This window comes from Hemiscyllium ocellatum, chromosome 18 (assembly GCF_020745735.1).
Source record: "Hemiscyllium ocellatum isolate sHemOce1 chromosome 18, sHemOce1.pat.X.cur, whole genome shotgun sequence".
NCBI lineage: Eukaryota > Metazoa > Chordata > Chondrichthyes > Orectolobiformes > Hemiscylliidae > Hemiscyllium > Hemiscyllium ocellatum.
Window position 1 is genome coordinate 19,753,048 of NC_083418.1, and position 18,372 is coordinate 19,771,419.

At 38.8% G+C, this 18,372-nt stretch overlaps 1 protein-coding gene across 3 annotated transcripts in view; it reads left to right on the forward strand.

Annotated features, from left to right (window-relative positions):
• Positions 1-18,372, forward strand: part of phf21aa (PHD finger protein 21Aa) — a 302,501-nt gene that overhangs the window by 231,580 nt on the left and 52,549 nt on the right. For 2 of the 3 annotated variants that reach the window (XR_009645657.1, XM_060838738.1), the window contains exons 5-7: positions 3,431-3,685; positions 7,610-7,699; positions 9,206-9,493. Coding sequence is in view for 2 of the 3 variants with exons in the window: in XM_060838738.1 (XP_060694721.1) it covers positions 3,431-3,685; positions 7,610-7,699; positions 9,206-9,493 (633 nt within the window). In the remaining variant the exon portion in view is untranslated. The remainder of the gene's footprint in view (positions 1-3,430; positions 3,686-7,609; positions 7,700-9,205; positions 9,494-18,372) is intronic. The other variant, XM_060838739.1, reaches the window with a different exon arrangement.

The window sequence follows — 18,372 nt, forward strand, 5'->3', positions numbered from 1 at the left end:
CTCTCTGACATGCTGATTGAAAAATACCTATAATTTGAAAATCATTCATGCACTTAGTAAATGAAATATCACTGAGATTGCTTTACTGAGGGTGCACATGCCAGAGACACATAAAAATTACTGCTGTGTAACTTAGTGTATCATTAATGTTAACATGCAATTGGTGGTGAGATGTCATAGACTTAGTGATAAGAATTTTCATGAATAATGAAATGCCTCTTTAAAATAAATTTCCATTCTTCAGAGGTGTGGGTAGTGTGATATTAACTGGGATTTACATGTGTAATTTTTAATGTATTTGGTGAGAGTTTGAGTTTCTGGTTTTTAAGTTAGTAACCTGTGGGTTTCTTTGCATCCAGAATCATTATCTAACTTTGAAGTATTTCTGTAAACTTAGAAATTACTTTGAGAAACAGTTTTTGAAGCCTGGCTGGTGAGTGGGTTTTGTGCACTATTGGACTTACAGTCCTTGCAATGTATTTTGTAACAAACACTACATTGGACAAACAAGCAGAAGACTAACCACCAGGATACATGAACATCAACTAGCCACAAAACGACATGACCCACTCTCACTAGTATCCTTACATACAGATGAGGAAGGCCACCACTTGGGCTGGGACAACGCATCCATCCTAGGACAAGCCAAACACAGACACGCATGAGAATTCCTCAAAGCATGGCATTCCAACAGAACTCTATCAACAAATACATTGACTTGGACCCAATTTAACACCCCCTGAGAAAAAGAACAGGAAATGGCTCACCACAGAAAAAGACATCACCAACCCAAAGAAACCCAACATATAAAGAGAAAGCAGGAATCATCAGCAGTGCTTCATCCGGGGGCTCCTAGTAATGTGATGAAATATCTGAAAATGAACCTTCCAGCTCAGCGAACAAACCTACCTCCAGAACCTCAACCTGAGCTACAAATCTTCTCAAAACTCAATAAATATAAGTATTTCTTCTGACTAGACAATCTGGAAGACATGATCAGTGTTTTGAGAGGTCAGTCTTTTAAGGCTCAGATTAGGAGAAATATCTTGAATCAAAGTGGGTGAATCTTAAGAATTGTTTGCCCCAGAGAGCAATGGATGCTTAATGTTTGACTGCATTGAAGACAGAGGCCACCAGATTTGGGGGTATTAAGGGAATTGAAAAATGTGGGAGCAAATGCAAGAAGGTGGGGTGAGGTCAAATTGTTCACCAGCACAACAGACTCAAAGGACCAAATAGTGAATTCCAGTTCCTGTTTCTTGTGTTCATATAAATTAGATATTCCAATTGTTTTATTTTGTACATGACTGCAGTTGAAAATCCATTAGTGGTTAAATCCATTAGCCCTTACATGCTGAACAATATATTTTAAATACAGGTAAACAAGACAACAAAGACATCATTGGGTAGCCTTCTATGACAGGCATGCCAAGTTTTTTGTTTATTGAATGAACAGTTGTACCCCTTTCCCAAACAGATCCACCTGAGCAGATGGACTTTCATTCTGTTGTCTGGTGGAAAGAGATTGACATTTGCCTGTTTATCATAAGTTGTTAAGCAATCAGTTGTGATTAATCTGGACTTGTGCTTCTGTAAGTCAGTTGTAGGTGATCGACATTCTAGTTATTGGATTATTCAAAAAAGATTAGTGATATCAAAAAAGTTCGAAACATATTTATTCTATTTGAAATATTAATGTGGCTGCCTCATTTATTATGACATTGTCTTCTAGAGGAGTAGCTGTTATGGAAGTTGATAGAAAGAAGTGGATTAGAATTTTTTTGTCACAAAATATAGTTGAGACATCTAGAGTAGATGCATTAATGGAAATTGAAATATATACATGACGGAAGAAGGGATTTAAAGGCTCTTTTGGAGTTGGGTAAAGAATGATGGAAGGGGATACGTGTCAAACATAAATCCTTGGACTAATTGGCATGGTGTAACTGCTGTAATTTGATCTGTGAAAGATATCACATAGTAAATAAACAGAGACCAATGATTAGTGAAAAAGTATTAGCATGAATCTGTCATCATTATTTGCATGCTTAATTTATTTTCCAGTAAAGCTTATTGACCCTTACTGACATATATGTGAGAGGAGAAAAATTTAAAAGGGACCTGAGAGGTCACTTATTTGTGCAGGGATGGTTCGTATGTGGAATGATCTGCCAGAGGAAGTGGTAAAAGCAGGTACAGTCACAACATTTAAAAGGCGTTTGGATATATATGTATAGGAAAAGTTTATTGGGGGAAATGGGCCAAATGCAGGCAAATGGGGCAAATTTAGTTTGGGAAATTTGATCAGCATGAATGAGTTGGACAGAAGGGTCTGTTTCTGTGCAGTATGACTCTAATAATACAAAATTAAGCTTGCAGGTCAGCAGGATCTAACAGCTGAACTTAAATTGAGATATAATAGACTCCTTCAGAGTTATGACATAAAAATTTGAAAATTCAGCTCGCCTAAACTATCACCATTATTTGTTTAATTTGCAAAATAACTGCAACATGCATGTATTTTAAACTAACATTTTCCCTTTGACCTGAACAATGCAACTGTATAAAGACCAATTAATGGATTTTCTTGAAGTACATTTGAATGATAATCCTGGTTAGCATGTAATACTTTGGGAAGTTTCCCTCAATGCCTCTTTAATTCCCATGTCAAATCTTACAAACCGTGTGGATTTTAATTTCCTTGTGGTATTCTGATTTTTACAGTTCTTCAGTAATTGCAGAAAGGTTAGTGATATATCTGCTTTGTGAGTTGTACAGATAGAGATGAATAGCTAATATAAAAAGATAAGTTGTACCATCATAATTGTTCCTTTGTTCCATCAAAAGTTGGTACTGATGCTTAAATAATTTAGTCTGAAGGTCCTCTGACTCTTTGCCCATTTCCTATTCAGTCATGTTTCAGGTTAATCCTTGAATGCCACATTAAAGTGAAATTTGGCATAATTACACATTGGCGAAACTGGCTATCTTCAATTACAAATAGTGGATTAACTGTGGTGGTTGATGCACTTGCTTGCGTGCAGTTGTTCTTCAATACTTGTGATTTCTGCTAAGAAAACTTTAGTATGTTTAATTAATGAGATGCAGCCAGTTTCGGGTAGGTTGAAAATAATGGATGTTGAACACATGGATGTTGAACATTTGTTCTCCTAAAATGAGCTCCTTAATGATTGCATGGTGCTTGTTCTATGTATAATCTTAATTTTTTTTTGTAGCATTGACATGCTAAACATGTTTACTCTTATTTAGGTTTTCTTTCACGTTGCAAAAAGAAATGCTGAAGCATCTGACTTAAAATACGGATTGTAAATGCATAAAGCTGAAATGTTTCCATATGTCTGACTCTTGATTTTTTTCATAACAAATAAAATGTAATCACAATTTTTGTATACTTTTCTTTAATTCACAGAAAGCAATAACTGACGCTTCAGTTGTTACCACAAATCAGATTCCACTTACTCTACTAAAAACAGCGCATGCAATGTCTGCCTCGGCCGTTACACCAAGACCTACGATTGCCATGGTAACGGCTCTAAGCAATCCTCAGAAATCAGTGGTTAATGCAGACTCTCAAAACACACCCATCAACCTTCAGATCACCAACAAACTGACAACTCTGGGGACTGATGCTGTACGAATAATGCCAAAATCAACTGTACAGTTGGTAAGAAAAACTTCAAAATGCTATCTTTTCTTTTAATGAGTTTCTTCAGTCTTTGTTGTACTCTACCTCCTGTGAATCAGTCATACATTATTGAGTATTAAATCTATGCACCTTAGGTTGATAGGCTATACTTTTAGCAATGATGTATTTGCTTTTTGGATCTGTTGCTATTAGTATTGTCCTGTCAAATCATCTTGAACCCAGCCTCAGAAGACTAATCCCCCTCTTTTCCCAAACACCACCTCCCCACCTGCACGCTACAAAATATTGGTTTTCACAGAAGACATCCTTTACTGCCCGTCTTCAGTTGGGTAGCTAGAATGTTATATAGTTATATGCTGTACTCACTTGGACCTGAATTGTAACTGTTCAAGCTCACTGCTCACTTAGGATCTTCTACAACAGCAGACTTCCAGATTATATTTGAGATTGCTGTCAAACTGAGGACTGATGAGTTAACGAGTTTTTCATCAAATTGGAATTGGAATTTCTCTTCCTCTCCCCTTTGTTTGCCCACGGCCTTTATTTTTGAAGAGAAGCAAAACTATAGTGTACAATTGCCTTGTCGTAATCAGCGACAATCATTGATATAAAGGAATTTTTGTCAAATACTTTAAAGGATAAAGTTAACCCTAATTCGCAACTAATTCAAGTGATCTAAAAGAAACCACGTAAATACTATTGAATAAAACAGTGCCCTCCTTTCTGTTCCTTCCATATAATCTTATCAATTTGACCTGGTGAAGCCATACAAAAATAACAAAGACCCTGCTGATCTATCCAGCCTGTCTCATAATTATGATGTTTTCTGCATCATAGTACAGATACTTCCTGCCCACTCAGAGCCAATACTGAAATCCTTTATTTCGTCCTTAAGAGGACAGAAATATAACATGTATGTTTTATAGTAAAAAGCAAGGATAATATCTGCTATATGAGAGGAACATTGAATATAAGTCAAGGCTTTGATTCAAACTGTGTTTATTGTGTGAATTATAACAAAGACACTCTCATTAATGAACTATGAAAAGTTGGCATTCTTTCAGTTACACTTTTTTTTATTATTAAAATCTTGCCTCCACTTTACAGCAAGTTTCAGCTTTGTTTCTAGTTAGCTAATTATTTTTTCAGCTCTCTTTTGGATTAGGAATTGTAAAATCTGTTTTTATTTATTACTGTAACCTGCTTGCTGGGATTAGGACTATTGCTTTCATGTCTGCTGACTGAAACCTTTATTTTTGATAGCTCTTTTGTCTTTGTCTTATTTTAAAATATATCTCTGGTCCCATATTTTCTTCTTACAATTTAGCTACTTAACATCTGTGCATTGTCCAGATTAATTGAACGATTTATTTTAAAATAAGATACTACTTCAGAAAATGTAAATTTGCTAGACCTATTTTCTAATATTGAATATGATTACCCATAAAACAGGGCATGAAATCCTTCCCAGTTTTGTGATTTAATATTTTAAAATAAACTTTCTGCAAATCCTTTGTGGCAAAATGATTGGGAAATGCCCAGACATTGATATTAACAGAACTTTTTGTTGAAAATTACAGTTTTACTGTTCGTTACAAATTCAAGTTGATGACCTAGATTTTGATGTTGCCCATGAAATCAAAGTACTCCCTGCTGACCTCAGGAAAAAGCTGCCCAAATGGTCCAGTGAAATCTGTGGCATGGACTTCACTTTTCCTAACATTAATTTAATTTAGGCATCCAGTAGATCTCTAGCAATGACAAGGATGTCATCAATGTTAATCACTTGATAAATTCTGAAAGACGCCAAAATAACAAGTGCATTTATCGCAATAGTCATAAAATAGCAAAATAAAGATTGATATTAAGTCAGAAGCTGAACTAAAAGCATATTTTGCATTACTTTAAAAATGTAAAGTGTTTAACTGGAAATGGAGAAACTTTACCTTTCGCAACTGTAAGCTTAGTTTTCAGGAGCAGAGGGATTATTCAAAAGTAATTATTTATTAATAAAGCATTTGAAGATTAGTTACAACCCATTCAGCAGGGCATAACATGAAGGGATTTTATAGCAATAAAAAAAATTTGGATGTTTACATCAATTCAGAATCTCTAATTTTGTAGCAAAACTCTCTGCTTTTCTGTCATCACTCCACTGAAACTGTCAACTCCTGTATGCAAAATATCTCCTTGATATTTCATGCAACTTTGAAAAAAGCAAAGCCGTGCCCTCGATCGCTGCTTGTGGGTAGCTTTCTTTGAAGTCAGCGGCAAGTGACCTTGCTTAGCCACTGTCCCCAAAATTTGGGCCGATGATTTCCATCTGCAAGGACTTCAGCAATGTGAAGAACAAGGAGTTCACTGTTAGCAACTTGTGAATTCTGAATTTTTCTATTTATCTGTGCATATCAAATGCTGCAAGTTACAGTCTCATTCAAAGTAGAATGAAGGGAAATACAATCCATTTACCATCATTACAACTGCAAAATTTAGGCTATTGTAGTTTTTAAACTCTTCACTGTTTTCAGTGTCTTATATATTTCAGGATTTAATTTCAAAACCATTCTAATAAAATTCTATTTAAAAATGCCACATAATAACAGTCCTAGAGAGAAGTAAAACATTTGAATCAGAATAAAAGGAATATAGATAATACAAGCCAAGTAAAAGAGAAAATGCTGACATGGAATTACATTGTTTTAAAAGATGAAAAGGAAATCTAAATCTCAGTTAATGCTGTGCATCACTTACTGACTATAAAATGACTCGTCCTAACTTTGAAGCTCACATTTATCACTGAAGCATCTCAGAATTGCACAACAGAGAGAGAAAGAGACCATTCAGCCTGTGTTTCTAGTTTAACCTAATATATTGCTTTTTTTCTCTATAACCCTACAATGTTTCATAATTCCTTGTTGCCTGCTGCTATTGAATCAGTACCTACCATCATATCAGATAATGCACTTCAAATTGTAACCATTGTTGCATAAAAGATTTTTCTTTATGTTACCTCTGGCTGTTAACCTTCAGCCATTTCAAACAGTTTATTCTTGGTTGCTCTAACCAAGCCCATCGTGATTTTAAGCATTTTTATCAGGTAATCCTTATGTTATCCTTACAGCAGAGGAGAATTAACTCCAGTTTCTTCGGTATATCTACTGCACTGTAATTACTTGTTCCTTGGAACAATTCGAATAAAATGTTTTCTATATCCTCACCAAAGCTTTCATACCCTTCCTTAAATGCTGTGGTATGGAGTTGAATACAGTATACTCCATCTGGGATCAAATTTGTGTAATCTATAATGCATAACATGGATGATGGTTTAATTATAAATGAGAGCATGCATTTATAGTGTTCCTTGCATGACCACCAACCATTTTGAAGCATATCATTGCCAATATTATACTTTGAAATTTGGGCATTTGCAATGTTGGAAATGCAGCAGCTATTTGTGTGAAAGATCATATAAGCTATCGGTGACCAAATGTTAAATATTGATCAGAACACCGGAGAGAACCTTCCTTGTCATTCTTTGAATAGCCCAATGAGATCTGTTATGGACCCTGAGAGGGTAGGCAGGCAGACATTTGAAAGATGGCATTGCACTATGTAATATGCCTTCACTAATGGACAAAAGTACCAGCCTCGAATTTGTGTGCTTTGGTTCCTGGTGTTGGGCTATAATCTAATGACAAAAGACTGGCATCATGCATTACTGAATTGTGAGGTCCTTACTTTTGTTACTTTTCATGTTTCATCTGTAATAATTAAATAAATTCTGCTTGGGTGAAAAGCTTGTGGTTTTACAGTTCAGAAAAGAAAGCACATTGACTTTCTGGAACACAGGTGGTACTAGCATGTATGTGCCCAGGGATTTATTCTTGATGTGAAGGATTTCTATGAAAGTAGTGTGTAAGAGATAAATGTGTTCAAAATCAGCAGGTGCAGACTACAAGTTCCCCACCAATCAAGGTTCCTCAGTTCATTCCTCCACCCAGACTGACTCAACGCCCAACGCTCTTACCACAGGTAAATAAGGGTTATAGGGAAGGCTGCTATTATTTGTGGCTTCACAAATGCAGAGTTGTCTACTGAAACATTAAATAGGTATGATTCTATAGTCTGTCACTGCACCAGTTGAATTGTTTTATACCTGTGTTTCAGAGGTATGGATTTTACCAAAGGCCATCCAAGGTGTTGTTTAGGAGAAAATCACAATTTCTTCTGTTTTTAATCTTTATTCATGTACAAATGAAAAGCTGGGAGAAGGAACAACTAAATCTACCATTCTGTTCAGAATTTTGTACCAAGAAGGATTGGTATGCAGGTCTTAATTCAGAATTAAATCGCAATTCTAATCTTGCCTCAGCTTTGTGGTCAGGGTTTTCAATACTACTACTATTCATGGGAAGTGCATGGAATATAACTTGGAATATCTTTTGCATACGAGCTGAGGAGAGAAATGAGAGATAAGAATCTCACTCCTGTGTGCTATTGAGTGTGGAAAAAAAAATACTGTGGATGCTTAATATGAAATAGAAACAGAAGATGCTAGATATACTCAGTAAATTTGCCAACATCTGTGGAGATTGAAAGAATTACATTTCAGGACAGTGACCAGATGAAAGATGATCACTTAGTGATGTCAATAGCTACCAGAGTTCAGCTGTGATGCTTCACATGGCTAGACATTCTGATGTTTGCATGGGTTCACAAGTGAAATTTGATCTCCTGGTAAATTATAACATGCCTGTTGGCATATGTGAAACCATAATCCGAATGAGTTAGTCCTTCGGAAGAGAAATAGGGAAAGGTGACGAATGTTGAATTTTTGAAAATACTTTATACGTGGTAGGTATTCAACCATTTTTACTTAGTTTTCTGCAGAACGTATACATTATGTTCTTATGTTGAGATACTGGACTTGTCAAGAATTTTATTCTAGATGTCATAAGGTTGAGGAAACTGTAACCGTAATTGAGTGTTACATATATTTAATTTTTGTGGAATTTAAGCAGGACAGTTTTTGGAAGTGTCACAATTTAGTTTGTGAAGATAGTTGGTAAACACATGAGTCTGACACTGAGCCATGTTAAGTCGAAAGACCTCTGGTTCAATCTGCAGTCTTAACTAGACTCGTTATGTTTATCGAGAGCGGTTGTAAAAGTGATACAGTTGATCCCAGCATTTTATTTCCTGTAAGAGCAGGACAGAATTACCTGTGGTTCCTGCTGTCACCATTCTTTGTGTTCAGAAAGTGCAAGTGTGTCATGGGGGATGAGCCCAACAATGGAATAAGTAGAGATGCGGTAGGCCTCGGATGTAATACTCAGTAAGATGTTTTGAGTAGCCTGATGACAATGTCTTGGTTTACACCAGAAGAGTTGCTGCATGGAAGGTACTGGACCAGCCAGTTCTGGACAACGGGACCTTGGTAGTCGTCAGCTTCAGAAAACAAAGAAAAATTGGGGTGTGGGAGGAGAACCGGTTTGCTTTCTAACATGCTAAATTGCTCATTGCAACCCAAATTCTCAGGTTCGTCCGAAGCCAGTGATGCCAAATAGTATTCCTATTGCACCCGCACCTGTGTTTACGACTTCGCAACTAATCCAGCGACCTGTGATGCTGACAAAATTCACGCCCACTTCTCAGCCATCAGCTACAAATTCCATACATCAGGCTAGAATTATGAATGGACAACCAGCTACTGTCACCAAAACGTTACCAACTGCACAGCTGACGAGTATTGTCATAGCAACCCCAAGTCCCAAAGTGGTTGGCCCCCAGCAGCTGAAGCTCAGCAAAGCAAATCTGGAAAACAAGGTATTAATGCCTTTATATTTTTTTGTTCCCAAAACAGGCACAAACCTATATCTAAGTTAAAATAATCTTTGCTGCATTGACTTTGTCATTTAAATAAACTTGGATATGTTATAACCCACCTCTGGAGCAGGTGGGTACGTGAACGAAGACCTCCTGACTCAGAAACAGGAACAGTAACACTGTGCTACAAGACCTCTTTTTAGAGCATTCAATTGTGCATTCAAATCTGTGAATGGTCATTAATTAAATATTTTTGTATGTAACATTGAAAGTTAGACAACAAGAAGCATTTGGGAGAAATAAAAGAAAGTGTTGGTTCTAAATAGTTGTGATATTGAACCACTCAAACTTAAAATTTCATGCTGTTCCGTCATACATATCTCTCGTGAATAAATATGATTATATTGGTTAATTGGTTGGGCAATAATGCAAAGACCTACTCTATATACATACACATATATATCCCATCCATGACCTGTCTAAATGTTTCTTAAATGATGAAATTGGACTTGCCTCCACCACTACCTCTGGCAGCCTGTTCCATGCAATCACCACCATCTGTGGAAAAAAAATTACCCCTCTGGACCCTTTTGTATCTCCTCCCCTCAAGCCTATGCCCTCTAGTTTTAGACTCCCCTACCATGGGGAAAAGCTGTCAGCTATCTGCTTTATCTAGGCCTGTCATTATTTTGTACATCTCTGTAAGGTCACCCCTGAATCTCTTAGACTCCAGTGAAAACAGTCCCAGTCTATCCAACATCTCCTTATAACTCAAGTCTTCTAGTCCAGCTAGGATTATAATAAATTGTTTCTGCATTCTCTCTAGTTTAATAATGCCTTTTCTAAAGTAGGGTGAGCAGAACTGTACACACCATTCCAAATGTGGCCTCTTTAAAGTCTTGTACAGCTGCAACAAGACATCCCAATTTCTTTACTTGATGTTTTGACCAATAAAAACTGGCCTGCCGAAAGCTGCCTCCACTACCCTGTCTAACTGTGACACCATTTTCAAGGAACTATGAACCTGTTCCACTAGATCTCTATTTTTTGTACAGCGCTCCCAAGGCCCTGCCATTGACTGTGTAAGTCCTGCCCTGGTTTACCTTATCAAATGCAATATCTTACATCGATCTAAATTAAACTCCATCAGCCATTACTCAGCCCACTGGCCCAGTTGGTCAAGATCTTGCTGCATTCCCACATAACCTTATTCATTGTCCACTATATCACTAGTCTTGGTTTCATCGACAAACTTACTAACCATACCTCTTAAATTCTCACCTAAATCACTTTTAATGATGAATAACAGTGGACTCAACATTGTTCCCTGTGGGACACCGCTGGTCACAGGCCTCCAGTCTGAAAAGCCAGCTCTGCCATCAACCTCTGTCTTCTAATGTCAAACCAATTTTGTATCCAATTGGCTAGCTCTCCCTGGATCCTGAGCGGTTTAGCCTTCCTTAACAACCTACCATGCAGTACCTTGTGAAACTCCTTGCTAAAATCCATGCAGACAACATCTACCGCACTGCCCTCATCTCCTTTCTTGGTCACCCCTTGAAAAAAACCTCAATCAAGTTTGTGAGCAAATGTGCCAGAAGCACACCCAGCCCAAAATATCCTGCCAACACTTCACTGACATGGGGATTTGTGCCCAATTTAGAAGAGCCATTATCCTATAGACTAGTCGAGCAACAACTTGACATTTCAGAATCATACCTTTCGGTAATTGTCTAAGACTCCTACATCAGTATTCTTGCTAAATGAATAAGCATATGTACTATGGAATCACAGTGTTGTAGATTCAAGAAGAAGTAACCCAGGGAGACCTGAATATTGACTGGAGATGTTATGAAAGTCTCATGGCATCAGGTCAAAAGTGAACAATAAAACCTCCTGCGGAATAGAATCTTGCAACCTCCCTTAGCTAGTCAATAAGTACTCTTTCCATGTTGAACTTTGAAGAGGCACTGAGGACAGCAAGGTTATAAAAATTTCTGGATATGGACAACCAGCCGTATTACTTAATTGTTGACTAAAGTTGTTAAATCCCGTGGACATTGGTGTTACACTAGGCTAGGAGCAGTTGCTGTAGTAACCACCATGCAGGAAAGACTTCTTTCTCACTAATTTATATGTGTCACAAACAGCTGCCTGTTACTGTAGCTGTCCTGTTGTCTTTGGCAAGGCAATGCCCCATCTTCACCTTGAGGATATTGTCCACTCTGTAATGTGAAACTGTCATCATGCTAGATATAGAACAGACTTGGCATCTCTAAACTGAACTGAGAATCTCATGAAGCACTGAAATAAACAACTCTTCGGATAAATCAACTTGGATAAGTCAACTGTATCCATGATCAGTTACACTCAAATCATCTTTGGTATTCAATTCCTTTGCCCACATTTGGATTAAGGTCGTAATGGGGTCAGGAATCAAACAGCCAGCATTGACTACAGTCTATGTAACCTCGTGCCCTGGCATAGCCCTTGTTCAATCATTATCACCACTAAACAAGAGGACTGACTGATCCTCGTTCAATAAGTGTGGAGGAGCAAACCAGGAGTAGCACCCTGAAATCTGCAGCCTGGTGAAACTAGAATCAGGATCACATGCTGCTAAATAATGGAATCAGTATTGTGGATGGAGCAACGCAGAACTCTAACAGATCAAAAAACTGCAATGCAGCCACATATAGTCATGAATGGTGGTAGTTTAATACTTTAATTGGAGCAGTAAGTTTAATGAATAATCCCATCCTCTGTGGTGATGGTGCAAAACACAAGAGTATAAAAGACCAGGTTGAAGCATTGGTAACCATCTTAAGACAGAAATGTCAAGTAAATGGTCCATCTTGGTTTTCTCCTCAGCCCTTCCTCATCATCAAAGCCAGTCTTCAGCCAGTTTGATTCATCTATGTGATTTCAAAAATGTCTGTGCACATTCGATGTAGTGAAAGTCCTACAATCTTCGAACTACAGCTATATATAAGCGTTCTTCAAACTAACCATGCCTCCAGCCAAGCTGTTCCTCATGCAGCTACATTACTGACATCTACTTGAGAAAGTGTAGGATTGCCCAGGAATGTCCTCTCCCAAGAAAAATTAAAACCATCAGTCTACTTTCAAATCAAGAGCAATAATGATTAGAAGATATCATTAAAGTAATGTCAAATTGCACTTGTTCACCAAAAGTCTCCTGATTGCCTTTTTTATGTTCTATGAGTGTCATTTTAATGCCAGACTCTATATATCCTTGATCCACCTACCAACCGGTGGCGCTAGACCCAACCCCATAACTAGGAAACAAAATGACATATCTCCTAAGAAAATTACACAATTCTGGACAATTAAACAAGACAGAATTCCAGAAAATGAAACCCGATGGGACCAACACCCCATGATTCTATGGACTACCAAAAATCCATAAACCAGGAGCCCCCCCTTCAGACCCATAGTCTCACTACCCGGACCACCAACTTACAGACTGGCCAAAGAACTACATGCAAGACTGAAATACCTAGTAGAAGAGTCACAGTACTCCATCCACTCCGCCCAAGAATTCATAAAAATCATCAAAAACACTAAAATAGAGGAAGACGAAGCAATGATCTCATTCGACGTAACAGCACTGTTCACCTCCATCGGCATCAACCTGGCAAAGGAAACACTTACCACACGTTTAGAAGAGACCATCACACACACGCTGAAAATGTGTTGCTGGTTAAAGCACAGCAGGTTAGGCAGCATCCAAGGAACAGGAAATTCGACGTTTCGGGCCAGAGCCCTTCAGCAGGAACCTGATGAAGGGCTCTGGCCCGAAACATCGAATTTCCTGTTCCTTGGATGCTGCCTAACCTGCTGTGCTTTAACCAGCAACACATTTTCAGCTCTGATCTCCAGCATCTGCAGACCTCACTTTTTACTCTTACCATCACACACACACCAACCACATCAATCACATTACCAACGAAAACATCATGAAGCTAGTGGGCCTGTGCCTCACCACCCACTTCACTTTCTACAAACAAACCAATGGCACACCCATGGGGTCTCCGCTTTCAGGATTCCTAGCAGAAGCAGTAATGCAAAGACTAGAACAAACAGCCCTACCAACCATCAAACCAAAAATCTGGGTCTGCTACGTAGATGACACCTTTGTCATCACAAAACGAAACAAGATAGAAGAGACATTTAACATCATAAACAACACCCTCACAGGCATAAAGTTCACCAAGGAGGGAAAAACCGACAACAAACTCGCATTCCTGGATGCCACAGTCGAAAGAAAGGACAACTGAGAACTACAAACCTGCGTGTACAGAAAACCGACAAACACTGACCAAATACTTGACTACACCAGCAACCATCCCAACACACAAACAAAGCAGTATCAGAACACTTCCAACGAGCCACCACACACTACAGCACAGACTAACTTCAGAAAACAAGAGGAGAACCACCTACACAACGTATTCAAGAAGAACGGATACTCAAAAAAAAAGTGTGCAGATTCCTCAAGAACAAACCACGACAAGCAGACCAAACACAGCCAGAAACCCTAACCACCTTGCCATACATCGAGAAGTTTCAGAAATGACAGCCAGATTACTAAGACCCTCAACCCTAGTAGCACACAAACCCACCAACACACTCAAACAAAAACTAACAAACTGAAATGACCCAGTACAACCCATGAACAAAACCAAAGTCATCTACAAAATTCCATGCAAGGTCTGCCACAAACACTCCGTAGGACAAACAAGAAGAAAGTTAGCCACCAGGATACACGAACACCAGCTAGCCACAAAAAGACATGACCCTCTCTCCCTAGTAGCCCTGCACACTGATGGAAAAAAAACCACCATTTCGACTGGGACAACACATCTATCCTGGGACAGGCTAAGCAAAGACATGCCAGAGTATTCCTAGAAGCCTGGCACTCCAACCACAATGCCATAAACAAACACAGATCTAGATGCCATCTATCAACCCCTCAGAAAACAAACAGGAAATGACATCACCACGAACCCCATCCAGGAGAAAGATATAAATAGAAATAGGAGACAACAGCTTTGCTTCACTTGGAGGTCGCCACTGATGATGTTACGTATCCAGGTAATGAAACGTCTGAATATCAAACCTCCAGCTCAGCGAGCAAACCTACACCCTAATCCTTGATTCAGACATGGGAAAATAAGGTATAAAGTTCCAGCAGTGAGATCAGAGTGACTGTCATTGTTATGAAGTTGACAATCAGTTGTGTGCCCTTCAAAAATTTAGACAGTGTAATTGGCAAAAAGACTTCGCACTGTCTAAAAGACACAAGTCAGGAGCCTGCTCTCTGAATGCAGTTCCAACAATACTCAGGAAACTCAGCACCAGCCAGTGCAAAGCAGCCTGCATTTTATTACTACCTTCATCCAGAATATTAAACTTTCATTCCCTTTGACATTGCAAGGTGTACAATGTAGAAGTGGACAAAGTTAAAAATTACGCAACATCAGGTTATAGTCCAACTGGTTTATTTGAAAGTACAAGCTTTCGGAGCACTGTAACCTGGTGTTGTGATTTTTTTTAAACTTTGTCTATCCCAATCCAACACTGGCACCTCCATTTAATGTAGAAGTGCACTGTGGGAAATCTTCATGGTTTTTTTCATAAATATAGGAACATCAAAGATAGGAGCAGGAGTAGACAATTTGCCCCCTTATTTTTCACTGTTTAATATGATCATGGCTGATCATCGATCTCAGTACAATAATCCCACTCTGCCCCTGTAACTACCTTAGAGTCATACAGCACCAACTTATCCATGCCAACCAGGTTTCCCAAATTAAACTAGTTCCACTTGCCTGTATTTGGCCCACATCCCTCTAAACCTTTCCTATTCACATATCTGTTCAAATGTCTTTAAAGTCTTGTAACTATGCCTGCATCATCATCTACCTCTAGCAGTTCATTCCACATACAAACCAGATTCTCTGGAAAAAGTTGCCTCTCTGGTTCCTTTTAAATCTTTCTCCTTAAAATTATATCATCAAGCTTTGAACGTCCCCACCCTAGGGAGATGCCCTTTGCTAGTCACCTTTTCTATGCCCCTCATGATTATATAAACCTCTATATGGTTACCCCTCAGCCTTCAAGGCTCCACTGAAAAAGTCGCAGCTTATTCAGCCTCTCCTCCTAACTCAAGCCCACCAGTCCTGGTAACATTCTTGTAAATCTTTTCTGCCCCCTCCCCAATTTAATACCACCCTTCCTATAGCAGAGCAACCAGAGCTGTATACAGTACTCCCAAAGTGGCCTCACCAGTATTATCTACAGCCACAACAAGATGCCCCAACTTCTGTGTTCTGGCCAATGAAGCAAGCCTGCCAAATGCTGTCTTTACCACCCCGACTATCAGTGAATCCACTTTCAAGGAACTGTGAGCCTGAACCCCTAGATGTCTCTGCTTGAGAACACTCCCCAGTGCCCTACTATTAACTGTGCAAGTCCTGCCCTTGCTCGCCTTATCAAAATGCAACACCTTGCATTTATCTAATTGAACTCCATCTGCTAATCCTCAGCCCATTGGCCCAGTTGATCAAGATTCCATTGTACTCTGAGATAACCTTCGCTGTTTTATACCACCAGTTTTGGTACCATCGTACTAACCATATCTGCTGTATTCTCATACAAATCGTTTATATAAACAAGACAACAGTAGACCCAACACTGATCCATGTGGAACACTGCTGGTCACTGGCCTCCAGTCCAAAGAACAACCCTCCGCCATCACCCTCTGTCTCCTACTGTCAGCCAAATTTGTATCCAGTTAGCAAGTCTTCCTGGCTCCCATGTAATCTGACTTGACAAACGAGCCTGCCATGCAGAACCTTGTCAAAGGCCTTGATAAAGTTCATGTAGACAGTGTCTACTGCTCTGCTGTCCTCTGCCGCCTTGGTCATATCCTCCAAAACATCAAGATTTGAGAGACACTATTTTCCAAGCATAAGCCATTCTGGCTATCGCTCATCAGTCCTTGCCTCTCCAAATGCATGTAAATCCTGTCTCTCAGAATTCCCTCCAACAATCTAACCACTACTGACTCACTAGTCTATACTTTTCCTTGTAGCCTCTCTCAAATAAAGGCATAACATTGGATGTGGGCACAAGTGGTGTTTAAAAGACACTTGGGTAACTAGATGAATAGGGAAGGTCATAGGGATATGGACCAGGAGGACATAATGGGATTAGCTTAGTTTGGGATTATATTCTCCATGCATTGGTTTGTTTTTGTGCTTTATGGCTGTGATTTTATTAGCCACTCTCCATCTTCCGGCAACTCGCTCGTGGCTTTAGATGATGTAAATATTTCTGCTAGGGGCCTCTAGCTTCCCACAATGTCCTGGGATACATGTGATCAAGCCTCAGAGATTTGTCTAACTTTATGCTTTTTAAGACCTCCTTGAAAACGTACACTGTTTTGCCTCAGCCATTTTTTTAGCAGTGGATTCCACAAGCTCACTACTCTAAGTGAAGAAATTTCTGCTGATTCTCAGTCCTGAACAGTTTATCCTTTTATCCTTAAACTATGACCACTGGTTGTCTACTCCCCAAGATCAGAAACATCCTTCCTGCTTGTAACCTCTTCTGTTAGAATTTTATAGGTTTCTGTGAGCTCAGCACTCATTCTTTTAATCTCCAGTGAATATAATCCTAACCAACTCAATCTGTCATACATCAGTTATGCCATCCTGGGAATCAGTTTGGTAAACTTTTGCCACAACCCTCTTTAGCAAGAACATCCTTCCTCAGATCAGACCAGAATTGCACACGATATTCCAGCTGTGATTTCACCAACTTCCCCAGTACCAATGTCAGTCTTACTGGTCTACACCCCAACCAAACTACTTCCCAGAAGAACCTCAAAGGGAGGCAGACACAAAGGACCTGCAGTTATCCCTGCAAGTCTCTCAACATGCTGGTCTGGAAATGTATTGTCATTCCTTCAGCATCATTCAGTCTAAATCCTGGAACCCCCTCCTGAACAACACTATTGGATTTGCCTCCGTCATGTGAACTGCAATAAGTCAAGAAGATGGCACCAAAAGGTGATAAATGCTAGCAATACTTTTATCCGCAAATGAATTTTAAAAAAGATATTTTTGCAAATCTTATTTTGACAAATCCAGTAGAATGTAGAAATCAAAAAGTATTAGTCGTCCAGCATTGCCTAACTCTGATGTTGATGTACCCATATAGTTAGTTTCAGATCACAGTACATCCTCAAAAAGAATGTAATATGCTGTCAATTGACACTACTTTATGCATTGCTCATCATACTCATTCTGGCAGTGGACGAGTTCTGTTGACTGATAATGTGACGGATACATAAGCAAGCATTAGGGCACTCATTCAAACAGAAGTTTTCGAGAATACAGTCAACTACCTAGAATTATTTTTAAACTCCCCTTTAAGTCACGCTATTACTGAATACCCTAGTTCACAATATTCCTACTTTGTTGGAGTGATCTGTTCTATAATGTTCACTGAGTTATATTTCAGAGACTCGATCAATTGCTGTCTCCCTCCAAAAATGAGGATCATCATCAAATTGTTTCATAGCTATGGTATAGTGGAGTTTCTGACCTGTCTCCTAAGTTAAATAATCTATTTGTAATTTAATTTGGCCAGAGTGTCCATTTATTCAGCTCATATTTGCATGCAATTATTTTGTAAGCTATCCTGCTGCTGTCTGTTAATTTTGCAAGTTTTTATAGTTAACCATACTGTTTGACAATTTTCAAGTTCTGAAAAATGAATTCCTTAACCATGACACCAAATATGGTAAAATAGTCGCAATTATTCTTAATGTTCAGCTAAGAATATTG